Source organism: Pelodiscus sinensis, chromosome 2 (genome assembly GCF_052426305.1).
Source record: "Pelodiscus sinensis isolate ZL-2025 chromosome 2, ASM5242630v1, whole genome shotgun sequence".
Taxonomy (NCBI): domain Eukaryota; kingdom Metazoa; phylum Chordata; order Testudines; family Trionychidae; genus Pelodiscus; species Pelodiscus sinensis.
The window spans coordinates 187,250,809-187,264,701 of NC_143053.1; the positions used below are offsets into that span (position 1 = coordinate 187,250,809).

General features: G+C 41.3%; 1 protein-coding gene across 2 annotated transcripts in view; it reads right to left on the reverse strand.

The window, feature by feature from the left end:
* Positions 1-13,893, reverse strand: part of TGFBR2 (transforming growth factor beta receptor 2) — a 72,098-nt gene that overhangs the window by 13,048 nt on the left and 45,157 nt on the right. For both annotated transcript variants that reach the window (XM_075921978.2, XM_075921979.2), the window contains 2 exons: positions 5,893-6,692; positions 643-784 (listed from right to left, as the gene is read on the reverse strand). In XM_075921978.2, coding sequence (XP_075778093.2) covers positions 643-784; positions 5,893-6,692 — 942 coding nt within the window. The remainder of the gene's footprint in view (positions 1-642; positions 785-5,892; positions 6,693-13,893) is intronic.

The following is a 13,893-nucleotide window of genomic DNA, read 5'->3' on the forward strand; positions in this document are numbered from 1 at the left end:
TTCTGGCAACAGCCCCAGTCTGCGGGGGTCCTCATCCCCCTGTGGACAGGGGCTGCTGCTGGAGCAGCCTCTGCCCATGGCCAGGCCCAGCACCGCCATGGACAGAAACTGCTCTGCGGCAGCAGCTTCTGTCCACAGCCAGCTCAGACCACTGCAAATAGAGATTGCTTCAGGGCAGCCTTCCCTGACTCCTCCCCTCCAGCAGCCTCGGACCCTCTGCAGACGGGGACTGCTGCCAGCCTGTGCTGCTGCCTCTGACACAGAGGCAGCAGCATGGAGTGGCAGGGGCCTCTCTGGGCACAGGACCAGATTTCACTGGCTGCTGGCTTCACTCACAGGGACTATAGAATAGTTGACTAACTGCTAAGAATTCATGCAGTTAGTCTGCTATTCAATTAACGGATAGCTAACATCTCTAACACTCCATGGAGGTAAATGTAGGGAGAGAGTTCACACTTCTAAGAGGATCCTTTACACAAAACAATCTATAGCAGGAGGTCTGAGAAGAGAAGCTATTGAAGAGGCATACAATGCCCTGGGACTGCTAGATAATTCCCACAATGAGAGAGAAAAATTTTTAACAGTTCTGTAAGAATATGTAACCAAAACATTCCTTCAATAATAAAACCCCATGAGACATACCTCCAACACCATTACAACGAGATGTCATTTCCCATAGGACCAAAGCCATAGAGTACACATCCGTTTGCTTGAAGGATTCAACGTTCTCCAAGTTCATCCTGGATTCCAGGACTTCAGGAGCCATGTATCTTGCAGTGCCAACCTGTAGACAGGTAGAAAAGGGATTGCTGAAACTCAGAAATTGTAGCTCTCTCTCTTTTTTTTCCCTATTCTATTACAGCTTTGCTTCCATTTCCAACCATAGCTATGTTATTTGACTTTTAGTACGGAATACAGACCAAGCTCTTTGTTGCACAGAGAATTTGGCACAATATAGACCACCAATTGCCTTGCATCCCCGTGAATTAGTGATCTAAATTGCTAAAAAAATCCCATTATAGCTTTTCATGGCAGGATTTCATGAATGACCATTCCTTTTTGCTTTGGGGGTTTTTATAGAAGTAGGCCCGACTACTTATGGATTTAAAATTTTTTCCATATGTTCAGTGTCTTTCTGTGGGTTTCAGATGTTGTAAAATATATTATGCTCAGTCTCACTGGTTGTTATAATGCTAGCTGTTCCCTTTGCATATTTTTTACACTATACTTTTTAAAACTATGCCATCCTCAGCAAATAGTCAATGTAGAATTAGGTATCTCAATCAAAAACAGAAGATGAGGCTTACACATGTCAGATAATTTTCAAAAATAATTTCTTCAACTCTAGCATAATCTGAAATGTAATGGTGTGCAGAAGGCAAAAATATTGATTATAACTTTTATCATAGCAGAGGACTTTGGAGATAATTAAGAATATCTCAAGAGTTACTTGCAAATGACAAAAATCTTCATGGACTAGATATCTAAAATCTACCCTGAGAAGCCCCACATTAAGGTAGTGATGTAAGCGACTAGTCGACTATCAGATAAGCATAAGCTTATCAGATAAGCATAAGCTTATCAGATAGTTGACTAGTCCCTCAACCAGTTGCTGCTCCCCGCACCCTTGCTGCCTCTATCAAGGCAGCGGAGGAGCAGGAGCTGGTGCTGGGGGGAGCCGGCTTAAAAGGGGGGGTATTGGAGACAGAGGTGCAGCAGGGGACCAGGTGTGAGCACCTGGTCCTAGAAGCTGTGCCTCTGCTTTTGAAATCTAGCAAGAGACACCCACAGCTCTTCCTACATTTCAAAGGCAGAGGCGCAGCAGGGCACCCGACACGAGTGGGGACTGCTTCAGTGCCTGCTCGCGCTGGGTTCCCTGCTATACCTCTGCCTTTGAAATGTAGCACGAGCTGACTGCAGCTCTTGATAGATTTCAAAGGCTGGGATAGCGAGCGCCCCCTCACTCCTTATCAACTGAGTAGTTGATGGAAATCCCATCCACTACTCGATTAGCTGATTAATCAAAACAGAACATCCCTAATCCGGGAGCTACCCCCGCTGTGGCTGTGCATATGTAGTAACAGCTGGGCACACAGGCAGCCTGGCTCCTACTACATTTGAACTGCAGAGCTGCAGCAATCTTGGGCCCAGCGCTGGGTCTCGGACTGCTGCAACTCTACATTTTAAATGTTGTATGACCCAGACTGGCACTTACTACATTTAAAATGCAGAGCTGCAGCGGGGTTAGATCCTGGATCTGGGGCGAGCTGGGATGGAGCTGGGCTTGCTCAGTCCCAGCTCGCACCAGGTCCAGCTGCCCCTGGCCATGGGAAGCAGCCTGGGATGCAGAGCAGCCTCTGCTCATGGCAAGCCTGAGCCTGCTGCAGGTAGAAGCTGTTTTTCAGCAGCCTCCCCAGCCCCCTTCCAACGCACGAGCAGGAGAGGGCGGGCAGCACCACAGAGACAGCGATGGGGGGAACTGGATTTTAAGCCGGCTCCCTCCAGCACTGGCTCCTGCTCCCCACCCCTTATTGCCTCTGATTCAGAAGCAGCAAGGGGGGCTGGGAGAAGCGAGTAGTTGACTCGACTACCCATGACGTGGCAGGCTGGTTAACTAGTTAAACATAGTTTAACCAGTTGGTAACATTTTAAATGGGATTTTACATCCCTATTGCAGACTGATGTACGTGGTGGTGACATGTATACATAGTACAACCTAGGGATGTGAAGGACTAATCGACTATCTCATAAGCAAATGCTTATCAGACAGTAGACAGGCTACTTGACTAGTCACTCTCCCCCCTCCCCCCACTGCCTCTATCATAAAGAGGCAGTGTGGGGGAGGGCAGGGGGGAAAAGAGGAGGGGGGGTACTTCAAAGCGGCAGCACCGCTTGAAGCCTGGGGCCAGACCTGAGCTCCTGCTGCTTTGAAATACTGCTTGCAGCCTGGGGCCATCTGGGGTATCCCCAGGCTGCACATGGCATTTCAAAATGGCAGCACCGTGTAGAGCCCAGGGTCAGTCCCTAGGGTTGTTGCTACACTTCAAAGGCAGAGGCACCCTATCAACTAACGGAACAGTCGAAGCAAAATGCATCGACTATTCGATGAGTCAATTAGGTGATATCTGACATCCTTAGTACAACTAACCTTGAAAACTGCAGTGGGATTGCTCACCATTCTTTCAAACAAACACTGATTTACTGTAAGATTAGAGTGGACAAAGCAGGAAACTAGTACTGAATGGCATTATTCTGCGCAGTGTACACATAATTCGGTTGCCCTTCACTGTGTGTAGCCATTTATACCACAACTATGTGACATTCTGATCTGGCAGCATTTCATGTTCACTTGGCACTGGTGCAAATGACTACATAAGGCTGCATGGCAATGGAGAATCAGGCCCTATAACAATTGTTTCGACTAATATGCAGAGCAAATAAAACAAATCATTTCCTTACTGTTTAACATTTATCCTCCCCTCTTCTAGCCCATTGTTTGCGGTCCTTTGTCTAAATTTCAATTCTAAGCTCTTTGAGTCAAGGACTATCTTTCTCTGTGTCTGTGGAATGCATATTAAGACACACTAGAATATAAATAAAATCGATCTATTTACAATCTCTTCATGTGATCCTATATGCCAGTGATATTTGTTGAAGAATGCATAGAAAGCAAGTTGGAAAGCGGATGGGAAGGCAATCTGCTCACTAAAACTCTCCCTTCATTAGGGTGGCCTTCCCGTATGTTGACATATAATGATACCCCTTTCTTTTGTGAAAATTGCTTTGCTTTTCCATTTTTTCCTATACAGATCTTCTAAGGTGGTGCTGACATTAATACCAGAGGAAGGCTCAAAATCAAGTGTTCTCAGTAAACCACTTTTGCCTCCAAATACTGCCTGCAGAGATTAGGTGGACTGAAAATGGAATATAAATACTATAAGGAAGAAATAACCTGTTACTAAGGTCACCTGTGTTATAGATAAACAATGGTTAAATGCACCTTATGCATCTGGTTAGATAAAAATTAAAACTGTTGCAGGAGCACCACACTGGCAATGACTTTATAAAGGACACAGCGCCTAGAGCTGGTCAGAAAATGGGAAATATTTTCCACAACAAGTTTAGAAATAAATAAATAAATAAAAATCCCCTAAATAGAAAATTTGGGCCAATTCTATCACAAGCCTTTTTAAATTAGACTTTCTGATAAGAAAGGTCTGAATCCATGGATGAACCACAGACTGACAATGTATCCAGAGGTGGAGTGTCCTTACATTCAAATTACTTCACCATCACTGAGATTCCCTTTCATTTGCTTACTATCCACTTTATTGCTGTGGAAGGAAGTCTTACGCCAAGGAGGAGGAAGAGATAGGGTGGGTCAGCTTTATAGTATCTTATACCGTCTGTTCTTATTTCTTCTCAGGATGTGAATAAAACCAACTCAGAGTCCTTTACATGTAGGCAGAGCTGAGGTAAGTAGGTTTAAGAGACACAAAGTGCAAGGGAAAATTAGTTTAAGGGTCTCTAACTTACACCACATTGCACAACACTTCTGAATCTGGCCTTGTGGGGTAAATTCTGCGGTCAATTATATCATTGTGAAGATAACACCATCAGATTCAATAGATTTACTCTGGAAAAGTGTGAGATCACTCCTACCAGCTTTGAATAATAAACCCAATCCTACAGAAGAAGAGAGGGTCAGGGCTGTTATATATTGACTTTAATGGCCTAGCCAAGAAAGAAAAGGGTCCCATATAACATAAGTCATAGTGTGAATCAGTGCCGGATTGAGCCATACTTGTGCTCTGGGCAGTGGGCGCGCGGCGCCTGGTTGACATGGTAAGGGGCGCTGCACGCCTGGGCAAGTGGCACATGCGCAGCCCCACCGCCGGGTGCCAACCTATGGGGGGCACCTGATGGAAGTGGTAAGGGGCACCACGCACCCGGGTGCATGGCGTATGCGCGGCCCAGCCCCCGGGCACGTGGCGCCCCTTTCCACTTCAATCAGGCACCCCCCCATAGGTTGGTGCTCTGGGCAGCTGCCCGGCTAGCCCCCCTTAATCTGGCCCTGGTGTGAATGAATACACTTCTCCTTTGCCCAAGGATACAACCTGTGGAGCATAAACTGTTGAAAGATATAATTATATGAGGACCTACATTAGGACCTAATCTACTTGATACATGGAGTCTATTTACAATGAAAGAAAATTCATGATAATACTGGATATTTGTAGAAGCACTTCTATAACTTCACCTTCAAACACTTCTACAAACATTAAACCTCCATCAACCCATGTGAAGTAGGTAAGTCCTATTATTCATGTTACATAGTTATAAGATAACCACAGAATGACAGTGCTTGGGCAATTTTGTATTTGCCTGCATTTCAAGAAAATACCATAATCCTAAAGAGACTTCTCAAGGGTGTTTTAAAGTTAGAGCTACCAATTGATCTCTGGGACAGGTTCTGCTCTTCTTTACACTGGTGCACATCATAAGAAACTTCATAAACTTCAATGAAGTTACACCGTATAAATTCTTGAAATCTTGTGCCATGATTCCTGTTTTTGGTCCTACAATAGTTTTAAAACATACCTTCCTATTATTTGTTGCAGCAGCCCAAACAGTAACTAAGTAACCAATATGTACTTCATTGTAAGTTCTCATAAGATGATTGTGCTGTATATGCATAAGACACTTGATCATAACAAAACTGTCACGTGGCATTACTCTAATTGTGTCCAGACTCGAGCCTCTTTATTTATGAGTGTGTTATTTCTTTCCAATAGCTAACATAGCACTGGTTTTCCCTGTAGTCCCCGGAAGTGCCTCAGACTGACAAACCAATACAAACAATGTAAGTTATTCATTAACATTTTAACTCACCTGCCCACTGTTTGCCAGGTCGTCCACAGACAGAGTAGGATCAAGCCTCAGGGATAACCCAAAGTCACAGAGGCAGCAGGTTAAATCATTTTTCACTAGGATATTGGAGCTCTTTAGGTCTCTGTGCACAATGGGTGTTTTGGGTCGACCGCAAGGTGTGTGGTCACTATGCAGGTGGGCAATCCCGCGGGCCAAAGACCCGCCTAGCTTCCACAGGTCCTCCCAGCTGATGATGTGCCGCGTAAGGTATTCCTGCAAGTTCCCTCTCGCATGGAAGGCAGTGATCAACCAGTATTGTTTCCCTAGCTCTGTCTTGCGTTCCTCTGCTGTCAGGAACTGAAGGATGTTCTCATGCTTGAGGTTTATATCTGAAAAAATGTCTTTCTCGGTCTTCCAGGATGCATACTCCTCATAGGGGAAGATCTTGACAGCCACGGTTTCAAACTGCTCAGATGTATTTTGCTTCAGCTTGGCCTTGTAGACTTCAGCAAATCTGCCCTTGCCCACGAGGGTGTCTAGCTCGATGGGTAGCAGTTCGGTGTTGTGGTTGATGTTGTTGGCACAGGTGGAGCTGATGTCCGAGCGGTCATCATCTATCATAATGGCACAAACATCGCTGCAGTCCTTATGTTTCCTGGGCTTTACATTCTTCTCCCATGCCTTGTTGAGCTTTCTTCTCCTATGAATACGGTAGCCATAAAAGATAATGATCACAGCAAGGGTGATCATGAGTAACGGGGCGAGACTCACTAGCATCACTTTAACAGTCTCTCCTGTCTCTTCGGTCTCTGGGGGACTTACTGGAAGGAAAAAGAAAATCCTGATTCAGATTTACATACTAGGAGACCAACGAGTAGTCCTGTGGCACCTTAGAGACTAACAAAAATATATATATAATATCATACGCTTTTGTGGGCAAAATTTGAGGAAGTTTTTAAAGTTACAGACTAACACAGCTACCCCTTTGATACTAGGAGATAACTGATATCTCCTACTTTGAGCCCCCCTTTTTATTTTTTTAAGAAATAATAAACAAACACAGGTTCATCAAATCCCTCCCCTCCCCCTTTTAAATTTAAAGTTTCCACATTCAAAGGTTAGATGAAATTGGAAACTTCAGAAAAAAAAAAACACTAACCAGTGTCAGTTAACACAAACAATTGTTATAGTTTCTGGTGCAAGCTTCTCAAGGACTTTACCATTTTACTTGTATAGAGTACAATGCAGAACTTCCCCCCACTGTACAAATAATTAGCAAATAACATTAATTTATTATGTTGCTACTCCACGATATTTTTCTGTATTTAGGGCTCATTTTTGAGGATTCCTTTGTTCTATGAACCACCAAATTTTGGATTGAAGAAAATATAGTCATTGACAGATCTAGTTGTTTAAGAGGTCATTTTTCTTATGCATTTTGGAGCAATCCTGGCCCTGTTGAAGTTAATGGTAAAGCTCTCATAGAGATCACTGAGGCAGAATATCATCCTTTATCCTTCTGCACTGTCTGGCACACTAGAAGTTTGTTGTTAATAAATCTATCCATTTAGCAAGTGATTTTAAAATATTTATTTTATTTTTTAAACAAGGACAGGCTTGATCAGTGACTGATTTCAGCACCTTTCATTGACAGGTTGCCAGTTCAAATCCAATGGTTGGTATGTTTTTCAGCCAGGCTTTCTTTTATTCAAAATTACACATGCATGAACACCCACTTGCAGAGGCAAGCTCCTGTGCACACACTTGAAAATGTCTTACATAAAAATTTACATGTTAAGAAAATACACCCACTAATCCTGTCAGGACAAAGGTATGTTGCAGGACTGAATTCTACAGCTTGCATGCACATAAGTATATATAGATGTCCAATTTTTTTTTGAATTCACACACATTCAGGTATTCATTCCTGCAAAAGTGAGAATGTATGAATTTCTGGGCACATGGAGGCTGGGATTGAAAATGTATTTCTACATGTCATTACCATCTGCTGGCCCTATAGCAGCCTACATGGAATGTGTGTTGGGGGAGTTGGTTCATATTCCTCAGCTGATCCAGTCCACATCACAATAACTATCAGCACACAACTGGTGCTAATTGGCTAGCTTTTTAGCAATATCAGTTGAATGAAGCTACCCAAACAATTGATTTTTTTTAAAAAAAATTAAACTGGATTTATTTTAAAGTATAGCATGTTTTTCTTTTTGAAACATAAAACCCATTAAAAATGCAAGTAATACAATGTATTACAAAATATGTTAAGGCCTTATAATTTAGTTTGCAAATGTGAAACATGTTTTGAATACAGAAGTTTATGTCTGAAACACTTAAAGTTGTGTTTATTAGTAATAAATTTTATGTGCTGTTGTGTGCGCTTGTTTAAATTCTAGTTACCATCCTCATGCAGCTTGCCACAAATCAAGAGGAAAAAAGTTAATTATCTAGTAAATAAGCAATGCATTATTTGCTATTTTCTAACATACTAAGTGTACAATGAAAATCTGAAAATATTAAGCTATATAATTGTTTAAATAAATGTAGATAGTTACAATGTACCCTCCGAGGGAGCAAAAAGATATGCCAAATCTAGTGGAAAGGCTCAATTTAGTTAAATCAATGTATTTTAATGGTTATCAACAAGTGAGAATGCATTTTTATTTAGAAAAAGGATGAAGTACAAATGGGAAACTTGATTAAAATTGCTGATTTAAATTAAGGCTTTATACTTGGTGATGTAAATAGTCTTGATTTAAGTCAATCCACCTTGTCCTCTGTCTCCTAGAAGCAAGCCCTGTGGTTGGAAGGGATGTTGCAGAAGCAAGCAGAATCAGTATATTCTGTTCTGAATACACTGAGAACCATATCAGTCTCACACCTTTCACTAGCATGCAAAGGACTTTCTAAAAGACTTCAGGGAAGGAAGGGAGCCTTCGTTTTACTGGATGTTTATGCCTGGTTTGGTGCACAGAAATGTCTTCTCTTACCCCATTTCTTTCTTTGGTAGTACCATATGAACGACGTTATTACACATATTGATTATAAGACGCCCTGGAAATCCAATATGAGTGGATAAAGACAACTGAACTAGTAACAGTTGCAAGAATGGCTTGTGTTTCCAGTACAATTACTTCAAGTTTTGTACACAATGGTAAATAAATTGGTATGAAAAAAAATCAGCATAGACTCTGAAAAAAAGATGCCACTAAGGCTACGTCTAGACTGCAAGCCTCTTTCGGAAGAAGCTTTTCCAGAAGAAATCTTCTGGAAAAAACTTTTTTTGAAAGCATGTCTACACCAGCAAAAGCACAACGAAAAAGTGATCTGCTTTTTTGAAAGATCGCATCCAATCAATGTAGACACTATCTCACATTTCAGTTCTGATTACTGTGGACAGAGTGGCCACAAGGGCACCTGTGCATTTTCCTGGAGGCTTCTTCTTTTGAAAAAACACTCATTTGCACCCACACATGACTTTTTCCAAAAAGCTTTTTCAGAAGAAGGCATACCGCTGTTGGGAAAATCCCTCTGTTCTTTCAACTTTCTGTCAAAAGAACGCAATAGCAGTGTGGACGTAAATGTAGTTTTTCCAGAAAAAACTCTGCAGTGTAGACATACCCTTCATTCCTCTCTCTCTCGGAATGCAAATGCAGATACCCGAAATTGCAAATGAAGTGGGGATTTAAATATCCCGCATTTCATTTGCATAATCGTGTTATTGCGTAACAACCCCGTTTTTCTCTCGAAATAGCGCTATTTCAAGATTACCTTAAGGGAAGGGTTTAATTTCGAGGGAAGGGTTTTATCTCGAAATAACACTATTTCGCAATAGTGCCAGAATGCAATTAAGCAAATGAAGTGCGGGATATTTAAATCCCCGCTTCATTTGCAATTTCGGGTGTCTGCATTTGCATTCCTCTCTCAAGAGAGGAATGAAGAGTAAAACATACCCTAATTGTGCAAGATCTAGCTTCTTTTTCTCCACTCTCTTCCCACTGTGTTATTGAAAGACCTCTCAAAATGATATGCACCAAATGCAAAAAAGGTGAGGGTTAGAATGAGCAGCACATGGAACCCCAAGTTTTGACCAAAATTCCATTTTTTATCATGGATATATATATTTAGTATTCAGTTTTTCACAAGGCAGCAAGTGACAGGAATAAGAGAAGATTTTTAAGAAGAAAAGTACATTTTCCTGTATTGGGAAGATCTGAATATTAGGTGTAAACTGAGTAACTCAATCCTGTATTATCTGATGGGGTCTCAAGAGACAGCTTATTTCTATGTTACGTTGACATTATCAGCTATCAAAAGTCACTAATGCTTTAGTACAGCTTGCACATTTATTAAAAGACAAGAATTTCCTTTTGCTTTTGCAATGGGTTCTTTTAGCTCATGAACAGATCCAAGAAATGTTAAAAAAACCCACCCTAGTACAGTAAATAATTTTATTGTCCCTAAGAAATTAATTTCCACAACAGAAAGTATTGTCAGAGTGTGCCTATGCTGATAAGTTCATTAAAGACTGGCTCTTGTACATTGTGTTCTTCTGCTTCTCAACATGCTGGAGAGAAACTGGAATGTCTTATGGCACTTATTGAAGACGTACAATTGGACACCGACACCCTTAGATAGTAAACAGAAGTTTCATATTGCCGATTCCTTTCTGCATTGTATGCTTTAAGGAAACCTACCCTTAGGAATCACCTAGTAGGGATAACTGAATCATTAGAATTACTTATTCCTTGGCTTTGTACACAAAGAGACCATGACTCTACAAATATTTCGTTATTTGTAATTATCAAATAGTTTTGATGAACAGATTTAGATTGCCTCTCCCCCAACTTTTGAGAGTGAGTATTTATTATTTGGACTATTCTATATGAGCCGTGAGATGTGCCACCTAAGTAATATGCAATGTTTTCCATAGAGTCAAAGATATGGAGGCCAGGGACATTTTAGGAGACTTTAATCCTTTCCTGTCCTCTTTTGAACAAGAATAAGGATTATGCCAGGCTATAGATGTAGAACTTTGATGTTAACATATGAGTTCCACCCTGGTGAGAGAGTCAAATCAGATTTATTGGCTGTTTATAGTGCCACATTTCTCACCATATCCATGAAAGTAACTGTGTACACACACAGTTCTAGCTATGATGGCTGTTGCTTGATTTCTTCCCTGGCTCATCTAACTTCCTGAGCATCAAAGGCTACTGACCTAAAGGGCATGTGTCACTACCCATCACCATATCTCAATATTGCCATCTATAGAAATTAGCCTTGCAATGAAGAAGTCTTTAACAGACGTCACAGATATTTTGGCTCTCCTCCATCTGGGGGTTCTGGAAAGCCCTATTTGTAGAGTCCTGTGTGGCTACAGAATTGGTATTGGTGTCTGCACTAATGATCTACATATCTATACCTATGGATATAAAGCAGATCTCTGCAAATTTGCAGAGTTCTAGGAAATAAAAAAAAATATCCGCATCTATATCCACAAAAATGAACTGTGGATATCCACATCCATGGATGTAGATAGAAAGCAGATATCCGCAGATTTGCAGGACTCTGTTTTCAGTGTTTTTATGGGTACATACATATATGGTGGCTACCTATCATTTCCAACATGCATGCAGGTATTTGAAAAGTCCATTTGCTTATAAACAATTGTCTGAATCTCAAAACCCTTACATAATCCCACAAATGAAAGTCCCTCTCCACCCTATGAACATTAGTTTAACATAACCCAGTCACACACATTTGCGGAAGAGTGCAAGGACGGTTAGATAAAATAGCCATTCAGATTTCACAAACGTGCTCTCAATTTCCCCCAGCTGAATAATTTCCCCTAGCCCTATGCTTCGATGTGATCCGTATTTCTCAAGCATCAAACAGTCAAAAATGCTGGTTTAAAAGGAAGCTTCCTGTGTGTGGTTTAAGCTAAGCATAAGCCATCATCACAGCTCTTACCACTGCCTTTACCTTCAGGTTGTTGCAAACATTCTGGTGCCAGAGAAAATGGAGAAACAGCAGCAGCCTGTCTTAAGAGTCAAGAATCTTCAAAAACTCCAATTTGTCTGATGGGGCAAATTTTATGGTTTTTACAGTGCAGCATCAGCACTTAACTACGGAGGCACAAAGTAATACTGTGACCTTAGGATCTCTGTTTTATGTACACAAGAGAAGAGAGACACAGGTAATGGGGACAGCACTGGCTCAATGCTGATAGCTAGTCCTGATATTTATTAAGCTGATTCATCACCTATTTTCTGATGATGGTGCCAATCCATGCCAGGGGAAAAGGGAATACTTTGGACTGTCACACCTCAAGAACGATCAATCTAAGGCCCACTGGCTACTAGTGGAAAATGGAACTTGCCCTACTATCAAAGGGATCTCAAAAGGCATGTCTTCCAAAAAGAGGCCATTTACAAAATATGGTCCTTGGTCCTCCTGCAGCTGTCTTGCACTGCTCCAGCAACACAAAGTAGCATTAATCCTTTTAAACAGGTCCCTTTAGGACTCCATCTACACCTTTAGGTGGTCTGAAGCTATTGCAGTGGCTCCTATCATATTCTCCCACTCTGATGTTCCTGGCCATCTGTTGATAGGCGGCATCTATTCACATATTTAAGGCCAGAAGGAGCCTGACCTCCACTATGACACAGGCCATAGGATTTCACACAGTAATTTCTACAACTAAGAAAATTATTATTCACTGCTACTTCTGTAAAAGCCGTTATAATCTACGGGTGAGATACAGCATATCCTATAGTCTAGGGCAGGGCTACTCAACATGTGGCACGCGGCCCATTTCTTTGCAACCTGTGGGTGGGAGCCAAAACAAAAAAGAAAATGTATTATATTTAGTCAATATATAAAATATAAAGTCAATATAACAGTCTTCTATTGATGTGAGTTAAATTCCTGGACTGTCATTGCTCATTAAAAGTGCTGTCATATGGGTGAAAATCGGGTAAATATTGAATTTTTTTATATCAGCAGAACTAACTTAAATGAGGCCTGCGTGTTATGTAGTCTTGCCTTAATTTTTGTATTCATGCCGGTCAGTGTAAAAGAAACTATTTGCATATATATTTGCATGTATATGCAACCACACATAAGCTGCGGCCCTTGGTATGTGCTGAGAGTATCATTGTGGCTCCCGGGGCTTCCAAATTTGAGTAGCCCTGCTCTAGGGAAAGGAGAAGTTATTAGGGCAATCCTATGCTTGATAATCATAGATATTGAAATGGTCCTTTAGGGGGCTCTGGCAGCCAGCATAAATTAGCCTGGCTAACTAGCAATCAGACAGTCCCCAGAATTGGAAGGAGGGACAAAATGATTACTTAAATTCATCTTTACAATTTACCCCACAACCTGCCAAGCATTGCACCTTTGAATCTGGGCCTTTATTAGGCTTGTCTAAGTGTGAGGGAACTCTCTGTCTTAACCTTTTAGTTGTTGCCATCTTAAATAATTTCTGTCCAAAATTTCATTATATAACCAATATATTATAGAATCATAGAAATGTAGAACTGGAAGGGACCTCAAGTCGTCATCTAATTCTGTTCCCTGTACTCATGGCATGACTAAGTATCATCTACAGTAGGCCACCTCTGACAGGTGTTTGTCTAACCAGCTCTTAATCGCTCATGAAAAAGATTCTACAACCTCCCTAGGTAATTTATTCTAGTGCTTAACCACTCTGACAGTTAGGATGTTATTTCCTAATGTCTAGCCTAAACTGTCCTTGCTACAATTTAAGCCCATGGCTTCTTGAACCCAGATGTTAAGGAGAATACATTTTCCTCCCTTCCCCTTGTAACAACCTTTTCTGTACTAGAAAACCATTATAGCACCTCTCTATCTTCTCTTCTCCAGATTAAGCAAACCCAGTGTTTTCAATCTTCCTTCATAGGTCATGTTTTCTAGACCTTTAATCATTTTTGTTACTCCTCTCTGGACCTTTTTTAATTTGTCCACATCTTTCCTGAAATGTGCAGC